The sequence below is a fragment of the Hippopotamus amphibius genome, chromosome 15 (assembly GCF_030028045.1).
Source record: "Hippopotamus amphibius kiboko isolate mHipAmp2 chromosome 15, mHipAmp2.hap2, whole genome shotgun sequence".
In the NCBI taxonomy this organism is placed as follows: Eukaryota; Metazoa; Chordata; class Mammalia; order Artiodactyla; family Hippopotamidae; genus Hippopotamus; species Hippopotamus amphibius.
The window spans coordinates 15,898,522-15,917,792 of record NC_080200.1 but is presented as its reverse complement, the minus strand read 5'-3'; the positions used below and the strand labels follow the sequence as shown (position 1 = coordinate 15,917,792).

The following is a 19,271-nucleotide window of genomic DNA, read 5'->3' as shown; positions in this document are numbered from 1 at the left end:
GTGAGAGGCCAGGCCAGGGCTGTTCTGTGTCATCTCCTGCAGCCACTGTCCCCCGAGGCCCCTGATACCCCAGCCCCATCCTGGTTCAAGGGAAGAGGCAGAGACAACATCTCTTTTTGACCAAACCACCCAGAGGCTGCTGGAGAGACAGAAGAGGCAGGTATCTGGGGAGGTAAACTGAGACAGCCTGTCTCCCTTATGGAAACATGCATCCTTGACTCATGGTGGGATGAGTTTCTCAAGAGAGAAAGAGACAGAGGAGAGGAAGGGTGAATGGTGGCAAGGGCTCTGGAGAAGCCACCTTACCATTTTACAGACTGGAACACTGAGGCCAGACAGACTGAGTCATCTGTTCCGGGCTGAACCACAGCAGGAAGAATCTTTGAACAACTCTCAAATCAGGTCTCCAACTCTCCTGCTCCAGAACCTCCACCCCCACCCCCACTCCTGCCAACTTAAGAATAAAACTCTTAGGTCCCCAGGCCCCTGGAGGCCGTGACCTCTATCCCCCCACCCACCACCTACTCCCCACTGACCACATCTGCCACAGGGCCTTTGCTTTTGCTGCTCTGGCCTCTCTTCCTGTTCCTCTTCCTGTTGTCACTCTGCCAGGTTTATTATAATTGTCTTTGTGATGATTAGATTAATGTCTGCCTTCCCTAGCTAACCAGGAGCCCCTCATGACTGGACTGACAGGAATTGGTATACCATAGGTGTTCAACACTGATTTCTTGAATCAATGAAGGAATGAAGCTGTGAAAGGAGGTCTACCACAGTCTTGATTCCTGGAGCGGCTGTGAGGAGCTGAGGGATCAACACTCAGAGGAGCTCCAGAATAATGAGTATACAGCAAGTGCTCAATAAACACTGGGCCTGGGCTTTGCTAAGTAGGGTTGCCCAACCCATTGAGGTAGGGCCCTCAAGCCAGCACCCTGAACCCCTTCCTTTTATACAGATGGACAAGTAGAGGCCCAGAGAGGAATCTCCTGTGGGTCCTTTTCTAGCAGCAGAAACAGAACTCAACATGGCTTTAACAAAAAGAGAATCAAAGTGGTGGACTTCAGGCATGGCTGGATTCAGGAACTAGGATTCCATCTCTCTGTGTTGCTGTCCTCCCTGCAAGCTTCTCTTCCAGGCAGCCTCAGCCTTCCCCCCAGTGGAAGCAGGGTGTTCATTTTTCCCATTCATTCCATCAAGAATTTCCTGTGGTGCTCCATAAACATCAAACTGCTACTCCTTTGACCCAGAGAGTGAGTTTGCCAACTCCAAGACCACCTACCTGGGTCTTGTGCTATTGGTGGGTCCAAGACTAGAATGGCCAGCATGGGGCATTTAGCTCCCTGGAGGTTCTGGTCTTTCTCATGAGGCCGCTGACCCAGCACCCCCTCCTTCCTGTCCACTTGGTCCTGCCACTGACCAGGCTTCTTCTGCAGGCTGGAGCCTAGGTCTAAGGAATGAGGAGGACTGATCCTCAAGGGAGGGCATATCTAGTGGAGGGCGAGGCTTGAGCAAAAGCTGGGAGGTGGCAAGTCCAAGGGAGGGAACATTCGCAGAACAGAAAGCAGCCTCTGTAGCTGCAAATCTCTTGTTTCCCCATCTAGATGCAAAGATGGGGAAACGGAAGACCCCAAAGGTGAGGGGCCTGAGTCTCTCAATTCCCAGCTGTACTGGCTGCCAGACATCCCTCACCCACAGGTCCCATCTCCTTTTGCCACAAAATTCAGTGGTTCTGGGTTTTAATTTCCACCCCGCCCCCGTTTAAAACCGGAAAAGTCTGTTTTGCAAACTCCCCGGGAGGTGGGAGGGGGCTGGGCGGAGCAGGCCTGGGAGGCACGCGCTGCTGCTGCCACCTGGTGGCCATGCGGGGAATCTGAGCCAACTCGTTTCACAATGAGGGGAGGTCGCGTGGGGAGAGTACAGGAAGCGGGCGGATTCAGGGTGCGCCTGGGGGCCCCTGGTCCTGCTGCCCAATTGGGTGTTAGGACCAGGGAAGAACCCCAGGCCCCGGCCTGAGTCCTGAGCAGAGGGGCGGGGCTGGGGGACAACCAAAACTCCTGTTATTAGGGGACTCAGCCCCAGTACCCCTTGGGCGGTGTCCGGCACATCCATCCCCGCCTCCCAGTCCTAACTTTGCAGAGTTCCAAGTGATCATTCAGCTGTGTCCCCCCCAGACTGGGTTATCCTGGGGGCACCCAGAGGGAGAGATTAATAAATGCGTGGAATGAATAAAATTCTCAGGCTCCTATTGGGGGATTCTGAGCAGGACATTCAGGCTTTAGTTAGGAAAAAGATACTGATTTATTAAGCCTCTGACACCCCGCCCCGAAGCAGCTCTGCGAGGTCAACATTATCACCACCTCCATTTTATTCGTTAACTTATTGGCTTATTTATTTGTTTTTGGAGTTATTTGTTTATTGTTCTTTTTGGAGTTTAGGTGAATTTTATTCTAAATTGGGTAAAAAAACCTTAATAGCAGCAAGTTAACTCATATTCAATTTAATTACTAAATGAGTAAGTTTATATTAAAATCCTCTCTTTTTTACACCACGCAGTGATTTTTAATATTTAATACAATCAAACCTAATGAAAGCTCTTGGTATATAAACCTTTAAAATTACTGGGAAACTAAAATTTAACTCCCATTCATGATTGCACTGCATGAATACTTGATATGTAATCATCTGTATCTTCCCAAAGATGTTGCGGCTTATAGTAAGGTAGTTTCTTCCTCTCCACCATAAGTTTACTGAACTTTCTCCTTTGTTTTCAGTTTTTATTTTCTTTTACAATAGCTTCATATGTCTCTTTCATTTCTGCCAGTTCTAGGCGAAGCAGTTTCTAAGTGATGCTTTAAAGAATCCAAAGCACTATTAGGTTTCTCTGGTTCTTCATATAAGACTACCGATACCTTGGGCAGCGTGTCCAGCACCCTCGATTTCTCCAAGCACCTCCAGAACTGATCAGAGGCTTTGTAATGGGCCGTAGTGACAACAGCAGCTGTGTTTCCATTTTATTTTTCATTTTATTTTATTTTTTCACCCCCGTTTTACAGGGGAGGAGTCTGAATGCTTAGAGCCCCCATTCTTTTCCTCACACCTAGAGCCTCCAAGCCTGGAGACCCTACAATGCAGCAGGGAACTCTGCGCCCAGATTCCCCACCCAGTGCTTCTGGGACAGGACACTCAGCCCAGGACCCTGGGATCAGCCTGAGCCCCGGTGGGCCCCCCTCCAGTCCATCCCACATGTCCCCCCACCAACAGGCCAATGACAGTGCCCTGCCCCTTGGATGCCAGGCCCTGGCCCTGTGTGTGTAGCAGCTTCCGTTTCATGCTGGTTTCTAGGGTTCCCACCACAGGACATATTGGCAACCTGTGCTGGACAGAGTAGATGTCGGTCGGGGCAGTGGTGCCAGAGCCTGGGGAGTGGGGATGGCATCTGAGTCACTTGGTGTGGGTTAGACTCCAGCCTGTGCTGTGTGGCCACAGGCCATCCACTCGCCCTCTCTGAACCTCACTGAGGCTCACTGAAATAGGTTAATTGGACAGCCATGTACCTCAAGGCGGTTATGGGGATTTAGGGCGTCACATGAGTGTCTGGAAAGAACAGTCTGGGTATGCAATAAGCACTCAATAACCAGCTGTCGTGATGGCGATCTTCAGTCTTCTTATCTGTAAGAGGAGGCAGATGTTTCTGTTTCTCCCTGGGAACCAAACTTGGGGGTCTGCCTTAGGTCTCCCAGGAGCAGTGGGAGTCTAGCCGCCTGGGCAGGGCTGTCCTCCAGACTGTCCTGCCAGCCAGGTCCTAGAGCCCCAGCCTCGGGGCATCCTTGAACCTGTTTCCTGTCCTTCAAGGGCAGCTCTGTGTCCAGGGCTGGCTCAGGGGCACCCAAAGGCAGCTCCATCTTCTCCTTGAGAGGCCCAGGTGTGTCCACATCAGCTCCCTCGCCTTTGTCCCAGGCTCTGTCCACCACTAGGGTTTCTTGCTGGGACACCTCCTCCAGGAAGTCTGCTGAACTGGTCCACTGCCAAACCTGGAGAGGGAGGGTGGTGTCAAGGCTGTGGGTGGGGCCCTATTTCTCATCCACACAAGGATGGAGTGGACCAGATCCCTTTTGGGTAAATTTTCTAAAACCCTGAGGCCAACTCAAGGATCAACTCGAAGGACCCCCCATTCCTCTTTGGAAAATTGCCCCTCCTCCTCTCATAGTTGATGTGGTTGAGTAGGGCAGTAGCCCCACGCCAGCTCTTTCGATTGGCATGTGATCCTGGCCCAGCCAGTCAGAGTACTCCACCTCCCTGGTTCCAGTGATAGACTCAGAGGTGGGCATGTGACCCAAACTGGGCCAATCAGCAATGGCCCAGAATTTTGCTGCAGTTATGGGAAAAATGGATACTCTGCTTCCACAGGGGGAAGGCTGAGCCTCCCTGGGAAAGAAGCCTGCAGGAAGGATAGCACCACAAAGAGATACAGTCCTAGTTCCTGGATCCAGCCATGCCTGAAGTCCACCACACTGGAAATTTTTTTCCAACAGGTTCTTTTGTGGAAGTTCTTTTGTGTTTCTGCTACGAGGGAATGACCCACACGAGGTTCCCCTTTGGGTTTCTATTTGCCTGTCTATAAAATAGAGCAGGTTTTTGGGGTCCTTGCAGTGGGTTGGGGGAGAATGAAATGAGTTAATGCATGGGCACTACTCTTCAGAGCCCTGGTCCAGATATGGACCCAATAAACAAGACCTGGAATTAGAAAGGGGGCCCTTACCTGCTTCCCCTGGCTACCAGAGAACTCGATGGCGCTGCTGGCACAAGGTGTGGGCAGGGGTGGGCACAGGTGCCTTATAGCCCTGGGGAGAGTGGAGAACTGATCAGTGCTTCTGTTTGTTCTTACTTTTTAAAATCAATCAATTAATTAATTAATTAATTGACTGGATTGGGTCTTCATTGCTGCGCGCAGGCTTTCTCTAGTTGTGGCAAGGGGGGCTGCTCTTTGTTGTGGCGCACGGGCTTCTCATTGTGGTGGCTTCTTTTGTTGCAGAGCACGAGCTCTAGGCGCGTGGGCTTCAGTAGTTGTGGCACGTGGGCTCAGTAGTTGTGGCTCTCGGGCTTAGGTGCTCCACAGCACGTAGGATCTTCCCAGACCAGGGATCAAACCCGTGTCCCCTGCGTTAGCAGGCGGATTCTTAACCACTGCGCCACCAGGAAGTCCCTGTTCTTAGTTTTTAATTGTTCTGACATTTTTTCCATCTCCATTAAGTTATAATAAGGGGAGTGAGGATGTGGCTTAGGGGTCGGGGGTGTGGGCGACTGACAGACCCAGGTTGAAATCCCAGCACTGTTCCCACTCCTGGATGCCCTGGGCCTGACTATCCGAGCCTCAGTTTCTTCATCTCAAAAGTGGGCATAAAAACCTATTTGGGGTCAGCAGTTATCAGCCCTCTATCAGTAGTACAGATCATCTCGGAGGAGGGGATGCAAGTTACCTGTTCAAGCCGAGGTACCCAAAGATTCCCAGGAGAAGAATGCTCAGGAAGCTCCCCAAAGATGCGAGGAAGATGAACAAATCGGACAACTCAGAAACCTGGACCTCTGGGAGCAGAAGAGCTTGGGCTGGGGGAGAGACACCTCCTGCCTCTCATTGAGGAGCGAGCTGGGAGGGGTGGGCCCTCTATCAACTCACTGCTGACCCTGGCACACCGCCGGGGGGGGGGGTCCCTCTGTGCCTCAGTTTCCTCCTCTGTGAAGTGGGACCCCCCCTGCCCTGTGACTACAGGATAAAGCCCTGGCACACAGTAAGTGTTCAGGACACTGTAGCTCCAAGCACCTGCAGGTAGGGCCTGTGTGGTTGCTCCCCTGGACCCAGACCTGCCCACCGCACACTCACTGGTTCTCTTGGGACCAGATTTCACTACAAGGACAACAGGCAGGGACCGTGGCAGGAACAGGGATCATCTGGTCTTCAAATTTCTCACCACCTCCTTATGTTTGTAGTGAGAGAGACTCATTCATTCATATTCATTCATTTGCACAATAAATAGCCCCCCTGCTCCCTCCCTCTCCTCAGGAGCCCCAAGATTGGGGGAGGCAGAGCCCAGACAGACACCCCCACACACTCCCAAGGTGTCAAGCCAGGTAGGAGGAATAGTCACAGCTCAGGGGGGAAGGGGTTCCAAGAAGGAAGCCTGGAAGGCTTCCTGGAGGAGAGAGCTTTTGAACTGGGTTTTGAAGGATGAATAGGAGTTTGACAAGGAGACCAAATATTCCAGGCAGAGAGCCCTGCAAGGGCAAGGCCTTGGGAGTGTGAGAGAAGGTTCATGAGGGGAAGTTGCCACAGAGGAGGCTGGTGAAGGAGGTGGAAGCAGGTCAGCCTGCAACTTTCTCCTGAGGGCAATGCTTGGGGAGACACTAAAAGGTTGAGGACCAGGGAGGGACTGTTTGCAGACTTGTGGGATGGGGCAATGCATGCTGGGTAAACACACAGGCCCCACCCCCTCACTCACCAATGGTGAAGTGCAGGGGCTGGCTCCAGGTGCCTCGCCACTTGGCTGTGTCTGCTCGAACCTGTACCTTGTAGGCTGCGCCAGCCTGCAGCCCTTGCAAGGTGACCTGGGTCTCTGTGGGCTTCACGACCAGCTCTGTGGGCAAGAGGCAGCCGTGGGTCCCCAAACAGCCTTTACTCTGGGCTCCACCCTGGGGGTGGGGATGTGAGGACTCACAGACATTTTGCTGAATACTCCTCCCTAAATGCGCCCATTCACTTCAGGCTTATTTGGAAAACTCTTCTTCATCAAGATATTCAGTGAATGCTGCTATCTTTCCTCAAATTCTGAGCAGTTTGCCCTTTACTCGCTCCTAGCCCACTCCCTTCCAGCCCCATCTGCCTTCCTCTCAGAGTTCCCTAAAGGCACCAGGTTCATTTTCAAACCTCAGGGCCTTTGCACTGGCTGTTTCCCTGGCCTGGTTCACCCTTTCCCCAGATAACTACATGGTGTCTTCCCTCACCTCTTTCCCATCTTTAGGGTCAAAGTCAGGGTTAACTTTGGCTAAGTTGTTCCCCCTGTGTCCCCAGCACCTCAGCACACAGTAGGACCTCAGCCAGTGGTTGTGGAATTGGATGACTTTTAAAAAATAAAGCACCGCATCAAAATCTTCAAAATGAGAATACAGTTGTTGGCTGTCATCCAGAAGAAAACATTCCTAGAACCCTAAATCCATATACTTTGTAAGTATTCAAGGGGAATTTTCTTCAACAGAAATTTCGGGGAAGTTGGTACATTTGGCCAAATGGGCGCTTGGCACATAAATCTTCAACAATTTGACTTTCGGCAAATTGGTTTTCAGCAAATGGCCTGCTTCCAGCTGTGCCGCTGTGAACAAGTCACCGACTCCCACTTGGCCTCATTTACCCCCCTCTAAACAACATAGGGTGACCAGGCTGATGGTAGGATATCTAAATATCTGATGCTGGAGCAGCCCCCGTTCCGCACCCGCATCCCTTCCGTTCCCCATCTCAGCCCCTATGCTGAGCTCAAGGAGGGAAGGCAGGATGTAAACTCATGGTCCTGCCGGCCTGGCCTGCTGCTGCAAGACTTGGATGAGCAAGGCTGTATCCGTAAGGCTGTGTTACCCAGTGAGGAGCGTGAGGCTCCCAGTGTGTGAAATGACAGGAAGTTCCAGCCCTGGTGAGATGTGCCCTGTACATCCTCATTTATTTCCCTCCTATGGGGCAGGGAGGGGCGCTTGATTGAGCTCAAATCCAAGCTTGTTTATCCTTTGGGCAGGTGAATCCCTCTCCAGGCTTCAATTTCCCCAACTGTGGGATGCAGACAGTCATCCTGGCTCCATGGGAGTTACTGTCTTAGTCCCCACCTTAGCACCTGTGCCATCTGCCAGGAATTCCTAGAGCACTCCTACCCATGCTTCAAAGCCCTTGCACCTTGAGTCCAATTTTATTATTTTATGGGTGGGAAAATCAAGGCCCAGAGAGGGACAGGGAGGTGCCCAGGGTCACACAGCAAGCCCTTCCTTCCCCAGCCAGGCCTGTGCTGCCCCACCTACCAGATACTTGGTTGCTGTCCTCATCTTGGCAGCTCACAACGTACTCCTTCAGGATGCCGGGGCAGGTGCTCAACAGAGATGGTGTCCAGTCCACAGACACCGAATCCTGGCTGAGGTTCTTCACAGACACATGCTGTGGGCTCCCGGCCTCTGAGGCTGCAACCAACACCATTTGCCATGGTCAGCTCCACAGGTGCTGGCTGAGCACGTTCTGTCTGCCCAGCCCGGTACTGTCCAGAGACCCAGGGAACCTTGGCCACAGAGTCAGCTGGGTCTGGGTTTGTAGCCCAGCTCCACCACTCTTGGTACCATCGCTTCCCCTCTCTGAGCCTCAGTTTTCTTACCTGTAAAATGGGGCAATGCCTCTCGGGGTGTCTTAAGAGTTGACTGAACTGACTGCTTTGTGTCTGGCTTCTGGCCAGGGCCCGATATGCAGTAGGTGCCTCTAAATGGTATTCCCCTTTCCTGATACCCAAGGACACTGCCGAGTCCCCTGGGGAGACCACCCTGCAGGTGTGGGCCGCTCACCATTGCCTCCAAAGTGGTAGGTGGACAAGACCGTGGACCACAAATGGGGCTTCTCCGGCTGTGCAGAGGCGAAGATGGTGATGTGGTAACACTCCTTCTGCCAAATTGCTCCAGATGTTTGGTTCCAGCTATGGCTTGCTAGAAGGATTAGGAAGAGCCAGACCAGTAAATAGATTGTGTCCCCACCTCCGCACCTATGCCATCTGCCAGGAACTCCCAGAGCACTCCTACCCTTGCTTCAAAGCCCTTGCACCGATGTCCACTCCTCCAGGATTCCTTCCTTATGCCCCTGCCCAACCTGTCCCCAGCCCCTCCAGCATAGCTCCTACTCCGTGGTGCCAGGGGTGTCTGTATCCAGCCCTGTCTCCCCTGGTTGGGAGCTCTTTGAGGGCCAGGCTGAGGCTGAGGCTTCTCGGGACCCCAGCCAGGACCAGGGCAGAGAGTGAGAGGCTGCCTGGGCCATTTTGCACCCGCCCTTTCCCTCCAGAGGCCTCATTAATTTGCCACCCACATCTTGCTAGCTGCCACCTTTCCTGGCACGGGTGAATGTTTAACAAACACCCTGGGATGTGAGACTCATTACCTGCTGGGGTGCAACCTGCCCAGGGCTGAGTGAGCCCTGACACCCCAGAATCCCAGCAGGAAGCTCCAGACCTGCATGAGTGGGAGGGTCTGAGTCTTGGCCTGTGCCCACTTCTGTGTGACCTTGAGCAAATGGCTAGACCTCTCTGGGCCTCAGACACCTTACATGGATGATGCCTATAAGATGTGAGCGGACCAGGAGCTCTAATGGAGGATGCAGGGCAACCAACATTACGGTACCCATTCCAGCAGGGTCTCGGTCCTGGGGTGTTGTCATGGTGCAGGTGGGAAGGCTTTTATTCTGGCCCTGGGGCTGCCACTCAATGCAGTACGTCATGCCCTGGGCCCGGGCTGGCCAACTCATGGTGGTCCAGTTGGCTCCGGTACTGATATTCAGAACCGCTGGTTCTGGAAGAAGACAAGGGAGCCCCATCAGTATAGCTGCTTCAAGCTCCCCCTCACCCAAGGCTCCTATAGCCCCATCCCACCCTCTTGACAAGCTCTAATGCCCCCGCCCCCCACCCCCAGGGCCAGGAGTGTCTGTATCTGGCTCTGACTCCCCTTGCTGGGGGGCTGCCTGGTTGGGGGCTGAACACAAAGGGGAAAGCAGGGGCTGTTTGAATGAATCGAGTCCTCCCCTAGCCTGGCCATGGGTTCCCTGCCAGGATGCTCACCACCAGTGCTCCCTTGCTATGATGCCACTACTGCCCTGCTAGGCTGGTGGGCATCTCCTGCTTCAGCAGATGCCTGGCCACCCACCACCCGCCTTGTCCAGCGGGTCCTGGCTGAGGTGGGGGAGGGGCTTCCCAGCTGGACCAGAGCTGAGTCCTGAGACAACTGAGCCTCAGACAGACTCACTGTTGTGCCATCCTGGCAAGTGGCTTCATCTGTCTGAGGCTCAGTTGTCTCATCTCTGAAATGGGCATCACTGTAATAGCCCTGCTGGGTACTCAGCAGGACCAGGATTAAGGTGAAGCGAGCAGGACACTTATCTCAGGCATGAAATTTAATGCAGCCCAAAGAACACAGTCATTGAGATCAACACTGTTTGGGACTTCCCTGGTGGTCCAGTGGTTAAGACTCTGCACTTCCTACTGTATGGGTTTGATCCCTGGTCGGGGAAGTAAGATCCCGCATGCCGTGCAGCGCAGCCAAAAAAAAGGATCAACGCTGTTCTAATGCAATATTTTTTTAAATTGAAATGAACATAAAAGTACATACTGAGTACTATTCACGTCTGCCAAACAGTGGAAACAGCTTAAATGTCCATCAGTGGAAAAACAGATACACAAAATGTGGCCCATCCACACAGTGGAATATTACTCAGCCATAAAAAGGGATGATACACTGACACACGTGCTACAATGTGGATGAATCTTAAAGACATCAGGCTGAGTGAAAGAAGCCAGAATCTAAGGCCACGTCATATATGATCAGTTTCTGTGAAATGTCCAGAACAGGCAAATCCACAGAGACAGAAAGCTGATTAGTGATTGTCGGGGGCTGGGGGAGGGAGGTGGGGTGTGACCGCTAAGGGGGACGGGCTCTCCTTTTGGGGGTGATGAAATGTTCTGGAACTAGACAGAGGTGATGGTCTCACAACACTGTCAGTGTAATTAATGCACCCAGTTGTACTTGTTAAAATGGTTCATTTTGATATGTGACCTTTACCTCAATAAAATACATATGTGTATATACATACATACAAATCTTGATTTTTAAATTTTAGATTTGTTTTTTCGAGGTGACATCGGTTTGTAATATATCTTTCATGTGTACAACATTATATTTTGACTTCTGAATACCCTACTGGGTGCTCACCACGAAAACTTTAGTTTCCATCTGTCACCATACAGTCCCTTTTACCCCTCCCCTCCCCCTGCCTCTTCCCCTCTGATAACCACTCTCTGTTCTCTGTATCTGCATGTTTGTTTTGATTTGTTCATTTATTTATTTAGTCAGTTTGTTTGTTCGGTTGGTTGGTTGGTATTTATATTCCACATCTCAGTGAAATCATAGGTATTTGTCTTTCTCCATCTGACTTATTTCACTAAGCATAATATCCTCAAGGTCCATGTATGTTGTCGCAAATGGCGACATTTCATTCTTTTTCACGGCTGAGTAGTATTCCATCGTATACATGCACCACATCTTCTTTACCTACTCATCCACTGATGGGCACTTAGGTTGTTTTCATATCTTGGCTGTCATGAATAACGCTGCAATGAACATAGGGTTGCGTATACCTTTTCCAATTATGTTTTCCTTTTCTTTGGATAAATACCCAGAAGTGGAATTGCTGGATCATATGGTAGTTCTCGCCTTAATTTTCTGAGGACTCTCCATACTGTTTTTCATAGTGGCTGCACCAATTTACACTCCAGCCAACAGCGTATGAGCCTTCCCTTTTATCCACATCATTGCCATTGATTTTTTTCATTAAATATACGTATATATTTAACCTATGTATACATGTATATAAAATGAGCAAAATGTCTAGATTTTAAATAAAGACAGGATCAACCCTGTATTTGCATGCCCCTGCCTTGCTCGCTTCACCCTGATCCTGGCCTTGGTCCCAATAAAACTTTATTTTCAAAAACAAGTGTTTGGCCTGGGCTGCAGTTTGCTAGTGAGATTTTTTTTTTTTTGACTATTACATTATAAAGCTATGCATTTTTTAACGCCATGCATTTCTATTACCGACTTTACACATTCTTAAAGTAGACACCCCATGAAACTTTCGCTCCCCACTTGCCTCACCCTAGTCCAACTGAGGCTCAGGGTACTTGCTCAGTTCCCAGGGACCCTCCCACCGCCCAACCAAAGGCACCTGAGTGGGTGTAGGCAGGAATGTGCCGCGTCTGGTTGGGGCTGCGGCCAAAGCGATTCCGGGAAAAGACAGCCAGGTCATAGGCAGCACCTGAGAGGATGAGCTTTTTACTCAGGCGTAGAGTCCTCGTGGCCTTGGCCTTACACGGGCAGGACAGCATATGCAGGTGGACATGGTAGGACACCTCCGTGCCCGAGTCGGGCCCGAGGCAGCCTTCCGGAAGCTCCAGCTGGGGCAGCTGTCGTGAGTGTGAGAGATGGTTTGTGAGGACCTGAACAGATACGTCATCCCTGTGGGCTGGCATCAGGATGCAGCCCGTGAGCATAGACTCATCCATGGGCCCCAGCTGATGACGTGCAAAAAATTAAAAAAACAGTAAACCACAATGCTGCCAAGGCTGCTGGGAAACTGACACATCCACTGCTCACTGGTTTGGGGGGAGGGGGAATAATTTGGCAAAACCCACTGAAAGCTAGGAAAAAAATAATGTTTTCATCTTTGGACTCAGTTACTTCAAGCCTAGAAATTTTTTCTAAGAAAGGTAATTCATATTATAGGAAACCTAGCGAGAGAAGGAGCTTCACTACAGCTTTATTGTGACAGCCCACTGGGGACCTGGCTGAATCAATTATGGTGAAGCTGGGGGTTGAGTTTGCCTCTGACTCAGGCAGGAGATTTTTCCTCTGTGCCTCAGTTTTTCCTCCTCTGGAAAGTGGGTTCATTCGACTGTACTTAATGAGTTGTTTGGGGGACTTCAAAGAAATCATCTCCCATCCAGACCAACACAGTCAACCAACCCCTTCCTGGCCTTCCAGCTTCCACCTGAGCCCCCCACAATTTGCTCACCCAATGGCCGCCAGAGGGAGCCTGTGAACACCTGAGTCCAGTCACATCCTTCCTCCGCTCACACACTCTCCATGGCTACCCATTACCTTCAGAGTTCAACCCACAGTCCTTTCAATCCCTACCACCTCCACAGCTCATCTCCCTCCTATTAATTAAGCACTTCCACTCCAGCCTCTTATCTTCTTCTCTCTGTTTCCAGGCCACCCCACAGCCCTGCGATGGTCCCATTACCTGCTCATGCAAGGTCACTTGCCTCCTCCCATCCGGGCGGAGCTGCTCCACTGACAACTTCACCTCAGCTAGTGGGGGGGGTTCTGCAATGAGACAGCAAGACGGTGACACTGGGGGGGGGTGCCCTTGCTCACAACCTCCTGCAGACCCTGGATGGGGACCCGGGACCTTTTCCTTCCCTCCCATGAAAAACGGGATTTTACGCATTGTTAAGTAGTTTTCAAAATCTGCAAACATGGAGATCCATTCCACCACAGTATGAATATGCTTAACACAATTGGCTACAAATGGTTAAAATGGTAAATTTTGTATTACGTCTTTTTTTACTACAATTAAAAAAAAAATCTGAAAGTAATCGTTGGAATTGTTTCCCAGCAGATATGCACTTGGGCGGGCAGGAGGAAGCTCCATCTCAAAGGATAGGGGGACAAATGTCGACAGTCACCCCATCTCCCCCTCCCACCCCCCACCTCGGGCCGCATCTCCACTCTGGAGCTGCCCAGGCTCAGATTCCTGTGTCATTTGGGAAAACCTGTCTTCACAACACAACCACTTGCACCCGTCAACTCCTTGTCTGGCTATCAAAGAACAAACTAATTGGAAGGAGAGAAAGACTGAGAAATGCTTTCTTTTTAGATTATGGATTTGCCACATTTTACAAAGTGAAACTCGCTCACTGCCCTGCCACCTTGCACTAATTTTCCCAAATTTCTCCCGCCGCCTTATTTCTAACTTCCATCACCCTGTTGCTTACACTCGCCGCCTTATTTCTAATACCACTACCCTCTTTCTAATGCCTGTCTGCCTTCCTGTGGCCTAGGGTGCACTCACCAGGGGGGATGCACACGGGGCTGCTCCAACTGCTCCAGGGACCTCCGGGGACCCCTGGCCCCAGCCGCCGCCGCAGCTGGAATTCTTGGGCCGCGTCCACCTCCAAGGGGCAGAGGCATGACTCTGGGGAGAAGCAAATCAAACATCAGGCCAAGGGGCTGTCCCATAGCCAGGAGTGCCCAGGGCTTGGCACTGGTCACTAAGCCACCATGCACACATTAAGTGCCAACTGTATACATGCACTTATTGAGTGCCAACTGTGTCCATGCACTTATTGAGAGCTAATTGTGTGCTGGACCCTGGGGACACAGCCAGAATAGGCTAAGTCCTGTGCTCTCGGGGCCTCAAGGATCACCCACTTCTTTTACTGTCTGGGGGTTCAGGTCTCAGCAAGGCCACCCCTTGGGATATGAACTTGGCCAATGGCTTCTCAAGCCCGAGCCTTTGTTTCCTCACCTGTGAGATGGGAATAATCCAATACTGAACTACAGGGAGATGCAAACAAGCTTACAGAGAATTTAGCACTGGCCCTAGCACAGAGTGGGTGCCTAATTAATGCTAACTTGCAGCTTCTGTCGTTCTCACTGTTATTCTCACCGAAGCCAGCATCATCTTGACGTCCACAGTCACCCTAAAATGAGACCATATTTATACACTTTTACATTTGGGTGTTGAAACTATTAGCTCTTTTGAAACTTTCAACAATTATTTTGCTAAACGCAACGTGGAACCCTGGATTGGATCCGAGAACAGAAAGAAGACGTTCTTGGAAAAGTGGGTGATAACCCAAGCAAACTCTGGAGTTTAGTTCATAGGGACGGACCACTGACAGACAAACTTGGTAACAAAAGCCATTACCCTATGCAGAAGCTGGATGAAGCCTCTATGTATTTCTTTATAACTTTTCTGAAAATCTAAGATTATTCCAAAGTAAAAGTTGTTTTTTTTTTTTAAGAATTATTTGGGGCTTCCCTTATGGCTCCGTGGTTAAAAATCCGCCTGCCAATGCAGGGAACACGGGTTCGAGCTCCGGTCCGGGAAGATCCCACATGCCTGCGCGTCTAGAGTCTGTGCTCTGCAACAAGAGAAGCCACGGCCATGGGAAGCCGGCACACCACAAAGAAGAGCCCCTGCTCACCGCAACTAGAGAAAGCCCGCGCGCAGCAACGAAGACCCAACGCAGCCAATAAATAAATAAATATTTTTTTAAAAAAAGAATTATTTGGGGGAATTCCCTGGTGGTCCAGTGGTTAGGACTCAGCACTTTCATTTCCGGGACCCGGATTCAATCCCTGGTCAGAGAACTAAGATCCCACAAGCCGTGTGGAGAGGCCAAACGTTTTTTTAAAAATTAAAAAAATAAAAGAATGATTTTAGGAGGCGAAATTATATTTTATAATTTCCTAAAAAAATATTTTAAGAGACAAAACCTGTCTGTGGTGTTGCAGGTAAGGAGAGTCAAGTTAGGACCCAGCTAGCTCCACACTACCCAGGTGATGCTGAGCGGTCCCCAGACATCCCGAGCCTCAGTTGCTTCATCTGCAAAGGGGGGCTGAGAGGGTCCACTGCTGAGTGTGTTAAGGGGCTGGAGATAAAATGTAAAGAGATGCCCCTCCCCAACAGGAATCCCATGTCACCTGCCTCTGACTGATCTGAACCCACTCACTTGATGGGGAAACTGAGGCTCAAGGAAGGGCGTAACATTTGGAGGCAAGATGGGGCCGAAGCGGAGGCAGCTCGCTGGACGCAAGATGCTCCCCGTCTGAGGGAGCAGGAGACACCACAATTCAGAAGCTGGGGGTCTGTCTCTTCCAAACCAGGGGCTCCTTGGGGACTTGGTCAGGGCTGAGGTTTCTTGTAAGCCTAGACTTCCCTGCCTGCCAGGGACAGAGGGAAGAATAGAGTAGCTGAAGAATGAATGAAGGTCCAAAGGAGACATACGGATGGCCAACATGAAAATATGCTCAATATTACTAATCACCAGAGAAATGCAAATCAAAACCACAAGGTGATCGCACCTCACACCTGTCAGGATGGTTATCAAAAAGACAAGAGATAATAATTGTTGACGAGGGTGTGGAGAAATGAAATTGCTGGATGGAATGGATGGGGATGTAAATTGTTGGTGTGCATGTAGCCATTATGGAAAACAGTGGAAGTTCCTCAAAATATTAAAAATAGAACTACCACATGATCCAGCAATTCTACTTCTGAGTATTTATCCAAAGGAAAGCAAAACACTAACTGGAAAAGAAACACGCACCTTCATGTTCATTGCAGCATTATTTACAACAGCTGAGATGTGAAAGCAATCTTAGTGTCCATCGATGGATGAATGGATAAAGAAAATGTGGTATATGTATACAATGGAATATTATTCAGCAGTCAAAAGAAGGAAATCTTGCCATTTGCAACATGGATGGACCTTGAGGGCATTATGTCAATTGAAATAAGTCTGACAGAGAAAGACAAATACTGTATGATCTCACTTACATGTGAATTTAAAACAAACAAACAAGAAAACCAAACTCATAGATACAGACAACAGATTAGTGGTTGTCTGAGGTGAGGGGTGGGTCAAATGGATGAAAGTGGTCAAAAGGTACAAAGTTATCAATATAAAATAAATAAGTTCTGGGATGTAACGTACAGCATAGTGACTATGGTGACCATAGTTAACAGTACTGAATTGCATATCTGAAAGTTGCTAAGAGAGTAAATCTTAAAAGTTCTCATTACAGAAAGCAAAATCTGGAACATGCATGGGTAGTGAAGGAAGTTAAATAGACTTAGTGTGGTGATTGATCATTTCACAATGTATACAAGTATCAAATCATGTACACCTGATGCTAATATCACGCTGTATGTCAATTTTACATTTGAATGAAGAAAAGTAGGGACTTCCCTGGCGGTCCAGTAAAGACTCCATGCTCCCAATGCAGGAGGCATGGGTTCAGTCCCTGGTGGAGGAACTAAGATCCCGCATGCCACACAGCATGGCCAAAAAAAAATAATAAAAGGGGGGGTGGGGAAGGAGGAAGGGAGGAATGGGTGGAAAGGCAGCTTCCTGGAAGAGGCAGCCCTTGAGCTGGACTCTGAAGGTGGGTTGGATTTACATGTACTCAGGTGAAGAGGAAGGCGCGCAGGTGGAAAGAATTGCATATGCAAAGGCAAAGAGTTTGGAATCTAGAGCAATGAATGATGGCCATTCAGAGAGGGGCCAGAGGAAGCATGAAGCAAGTGAGGGGACCTAGGGCCAGCTGAGGGTGAGGATGCCCTACTGCGGGTAATGGGGAGCCATGGAGGGTGTGTGAGCAAGGGAGACCATGATCAGATCTTCATCTCAGAGAGACCCCAGAGGCTAAACATGGGTCAAATGTGGAGGCCAGGTGGGAAGGGTGATAGATACAGAGATTGCAGAATTGATGGGAGAGGAGTGAAGGTGCCCTGTGCCCTGTGCAAATCCCTGATCTGGGGAATAAACTCACCAGCTTCCACAGGCTGCCAGGCGTCCGGTACCGGAACTGTACCTCAGCACCATCCTGGCGGACTGGGGTCTCCCACTCCATGTGCAGGTGCCCCGCTAACCTGGACACCTTGATGTTTCCTGGGGGAGGGTCGTATTTAACTGGAAGCAGAGATGGGGGTTGGGGAGAGGAAGCCGGTGTGTGTGTAAGTTGTTGGTCTGGAAAATTTTGGAAAATCTGCCCAGGATCCTCCTGGCCCAGAGTAACCCACCAAGCCTCCTGAATTTGAATCAGGGACACCCTTGCAGGTCCCATCTAAGCCTAGGGTTCTATGGGTCAAAGAGTGAAGATTTATACACAGGATCCTATTAGTAAAGGTATGTTTAAAATATTAATCCTCATTGCTGGCAAGGCTGTGGTGAGACAGGCACTTTTGTAATTTGCTGATGAGAGAGTAATTAACGGATTCTATTTTTTTCCTGGAGGACTATTAGGGAACTCTTACTAACTTTTTAACCCCACTTCAAGGAGCCTGGCCTAAGGAGAGACATCTGTCATTCTTTCTGCCTCTAGGTTATACTGTGCCTGATTCTAGCTCGGGGTCTTTGCACTTGCTGTATCCTCTGTCTGGACCACACTTCCCCACCTTTATTCCTGCTGGATCTTTTTTATCTTTGAGCTGGAGGCCTCCCTGACCTCCCAGCATCTCATCATGTGTAATGATCATGCCTTGTCTATCACCCTACTTGGATCTGGGCTCCATGACGGCAGGAACGGTGCTGGGATTAGAGTGAGGTAAGGTAGTACAAATGCAGGGTCAGATTCTGTCTTTACTTAGAATTCTGGGGGGGCTTCCCAGGTGGTGCAGTGGTTAAGAATCTGCCTGCCAATGCAGGGGACACGAGTTCCATCCCTGGTCTGGGAGGATCCACATGCCGTGGAGCAACTGAGCCCATGTGCCACAACTACTGAAGCCCGCGTGCCTAGAGCCCGTGCTCCGCAACGAGAAGCCACCACAGTGAGAAGCCTGTGCATCACAATGAAGACCCCCACTCTCTCGCAGCAATGAAGACCCAACACAGGCAATAAATAAAATAAATTAATAAATAAAATAAAATAAATAAAATAAAATTCGGTATTTGTGGAAGGAACACAATAAAAAATGGTGGGAATCCATGAGGGTTTCTAAACTTAAAAAAGAAAAACCTGGGGAATTCCCTGATGATCCAGTGGTTAGGATTCTGCCCTTCTACTGCAGAGGGTGTGGGTTCAATCCCTGGTCGGGGAACTAAGATCCCACATGCAGGACAGTGTGGCAAAAAAAAAAAAAAAAAATCTGATATTTTGTTTGTCACGGCTTTTTTTTTTTTTTTGCATTAATATTGATTTTTTTATTTTTTTAATAAATTTATTTATTTATTTTATTGGTTGTGTTGGGTCTTTTTTTTGCTGTGCGTGGGCTTTCTTTAGTTGCGGTGAGTGGGGCTACTCTTCCTTGTGGTGCGCGGGCTCCTCATTGCCATGGCTTCTCTTGTTGAGGAGCACGGGCTCTAGGCGCGTGGGCTTCAGTAGTTGCAGCACGTGGGCTCAATAGTTGTGGCTCACGGGCTCTAAAGCGCAGGCTCAATAGTTGTGGCGCATGGGCTTAGTTGCTCCGCGGCATGTGGGATCTTCCTGGAGCAGGGATCGAACCTGTGTCCCCTGCACTGGCAGGCAGATTCTTAACCATTGTGCCACCTAGGAAGCCCTTGATTTTTTTTTTAAATGTTGCATCATGAGACTTCCCTGGTGGTCCAGTGGTTAATTAAGATTCCTCGCTCCCAATGCAGCGGGCCTGGGTTTGATCCCTGGTCAGGGAACTAGATCCCTTATGCGTGCTGCAAAACGAAGATCCTGCATGC

The 19,271-nt window shown here is 49.9% G+C and overlaps 1 protein-coding gene across 7 annotated transcripts in view; it reads right to left on the bottom strand.

The window, feature by feature from the left end:
* Nucleotides 1–1,807: 1,807 nt before the first annotated feature.
* Nucleotides 1,808–19,271, bottom strand: part of IL12RB1 (interleukin 12 receptor subunit beta 1) — a 29,451-nt gene continuing 11,987 nt past the window's right edge. For 2 of the 7 annotated variants that reach the window (XM_057710213.1, XM_057710214.1), the window contains exons 6-17: nucleotides 17,392–17,531; nucleotides 14,501–14,534; nucleotides 13,904–14,026; nucleotides 13,073–13,155; nucleotides 11,996–12,341; nucleotides 9,403–9,570; nucleotides 8,581–8,718; nucleotides 8,053–8,208; nucleotides 6,495–6,629; nucleotides 5,478–5,583; nucleotides 4,760–4,841; nucleotides 1,808–4,031 (exon numbers count right to left, since the gene is read on the bottom strand). In XM_057710213.1, the coding sequence (XP_057566196.1) occupies nucleotides 3,666–4,031; nucleotides 4,760–4,841; nucleotides 5,478–5,583; nucleotides 6,495–6,629; nucleotides 8,053–8,208; nucleotides 8,581–8,718; nucleotides 9,403–9,570; nucleotides 11,996–12,341; nucleotides 13,073–13,155; nucleotides 13,904–14,026; nucleotides 14,501–14,534; nucleotides 17,392–17,531 (1,877 nt within the window). In that variant the 3' untranslated portion in view covers nucleotides 1,808–3,665. Of the gene's footprint in view, nucleotides 4,032–4,759; nucleotides 4,842–4,885; nucleotides 5,584–6,494; nucleotides 6,630–8,052; nucleotides 8,209–8,580; nucleotides 8,719–9,402; nucleotides 9,571–11,995; nucleotides 12,342–13,072; nucleotides 13,156–13,903; nucleotides 14,027–14,500; nucleotides 14,535–17,391; nucleotides 17,532–19,271 lie in introns of all 7 variants that reach the window. The other 5 variants (XM_057710215.1, XM_057710216.1, XM_057710217.1 and 2 more) reach the window with 5 other exon arrangements.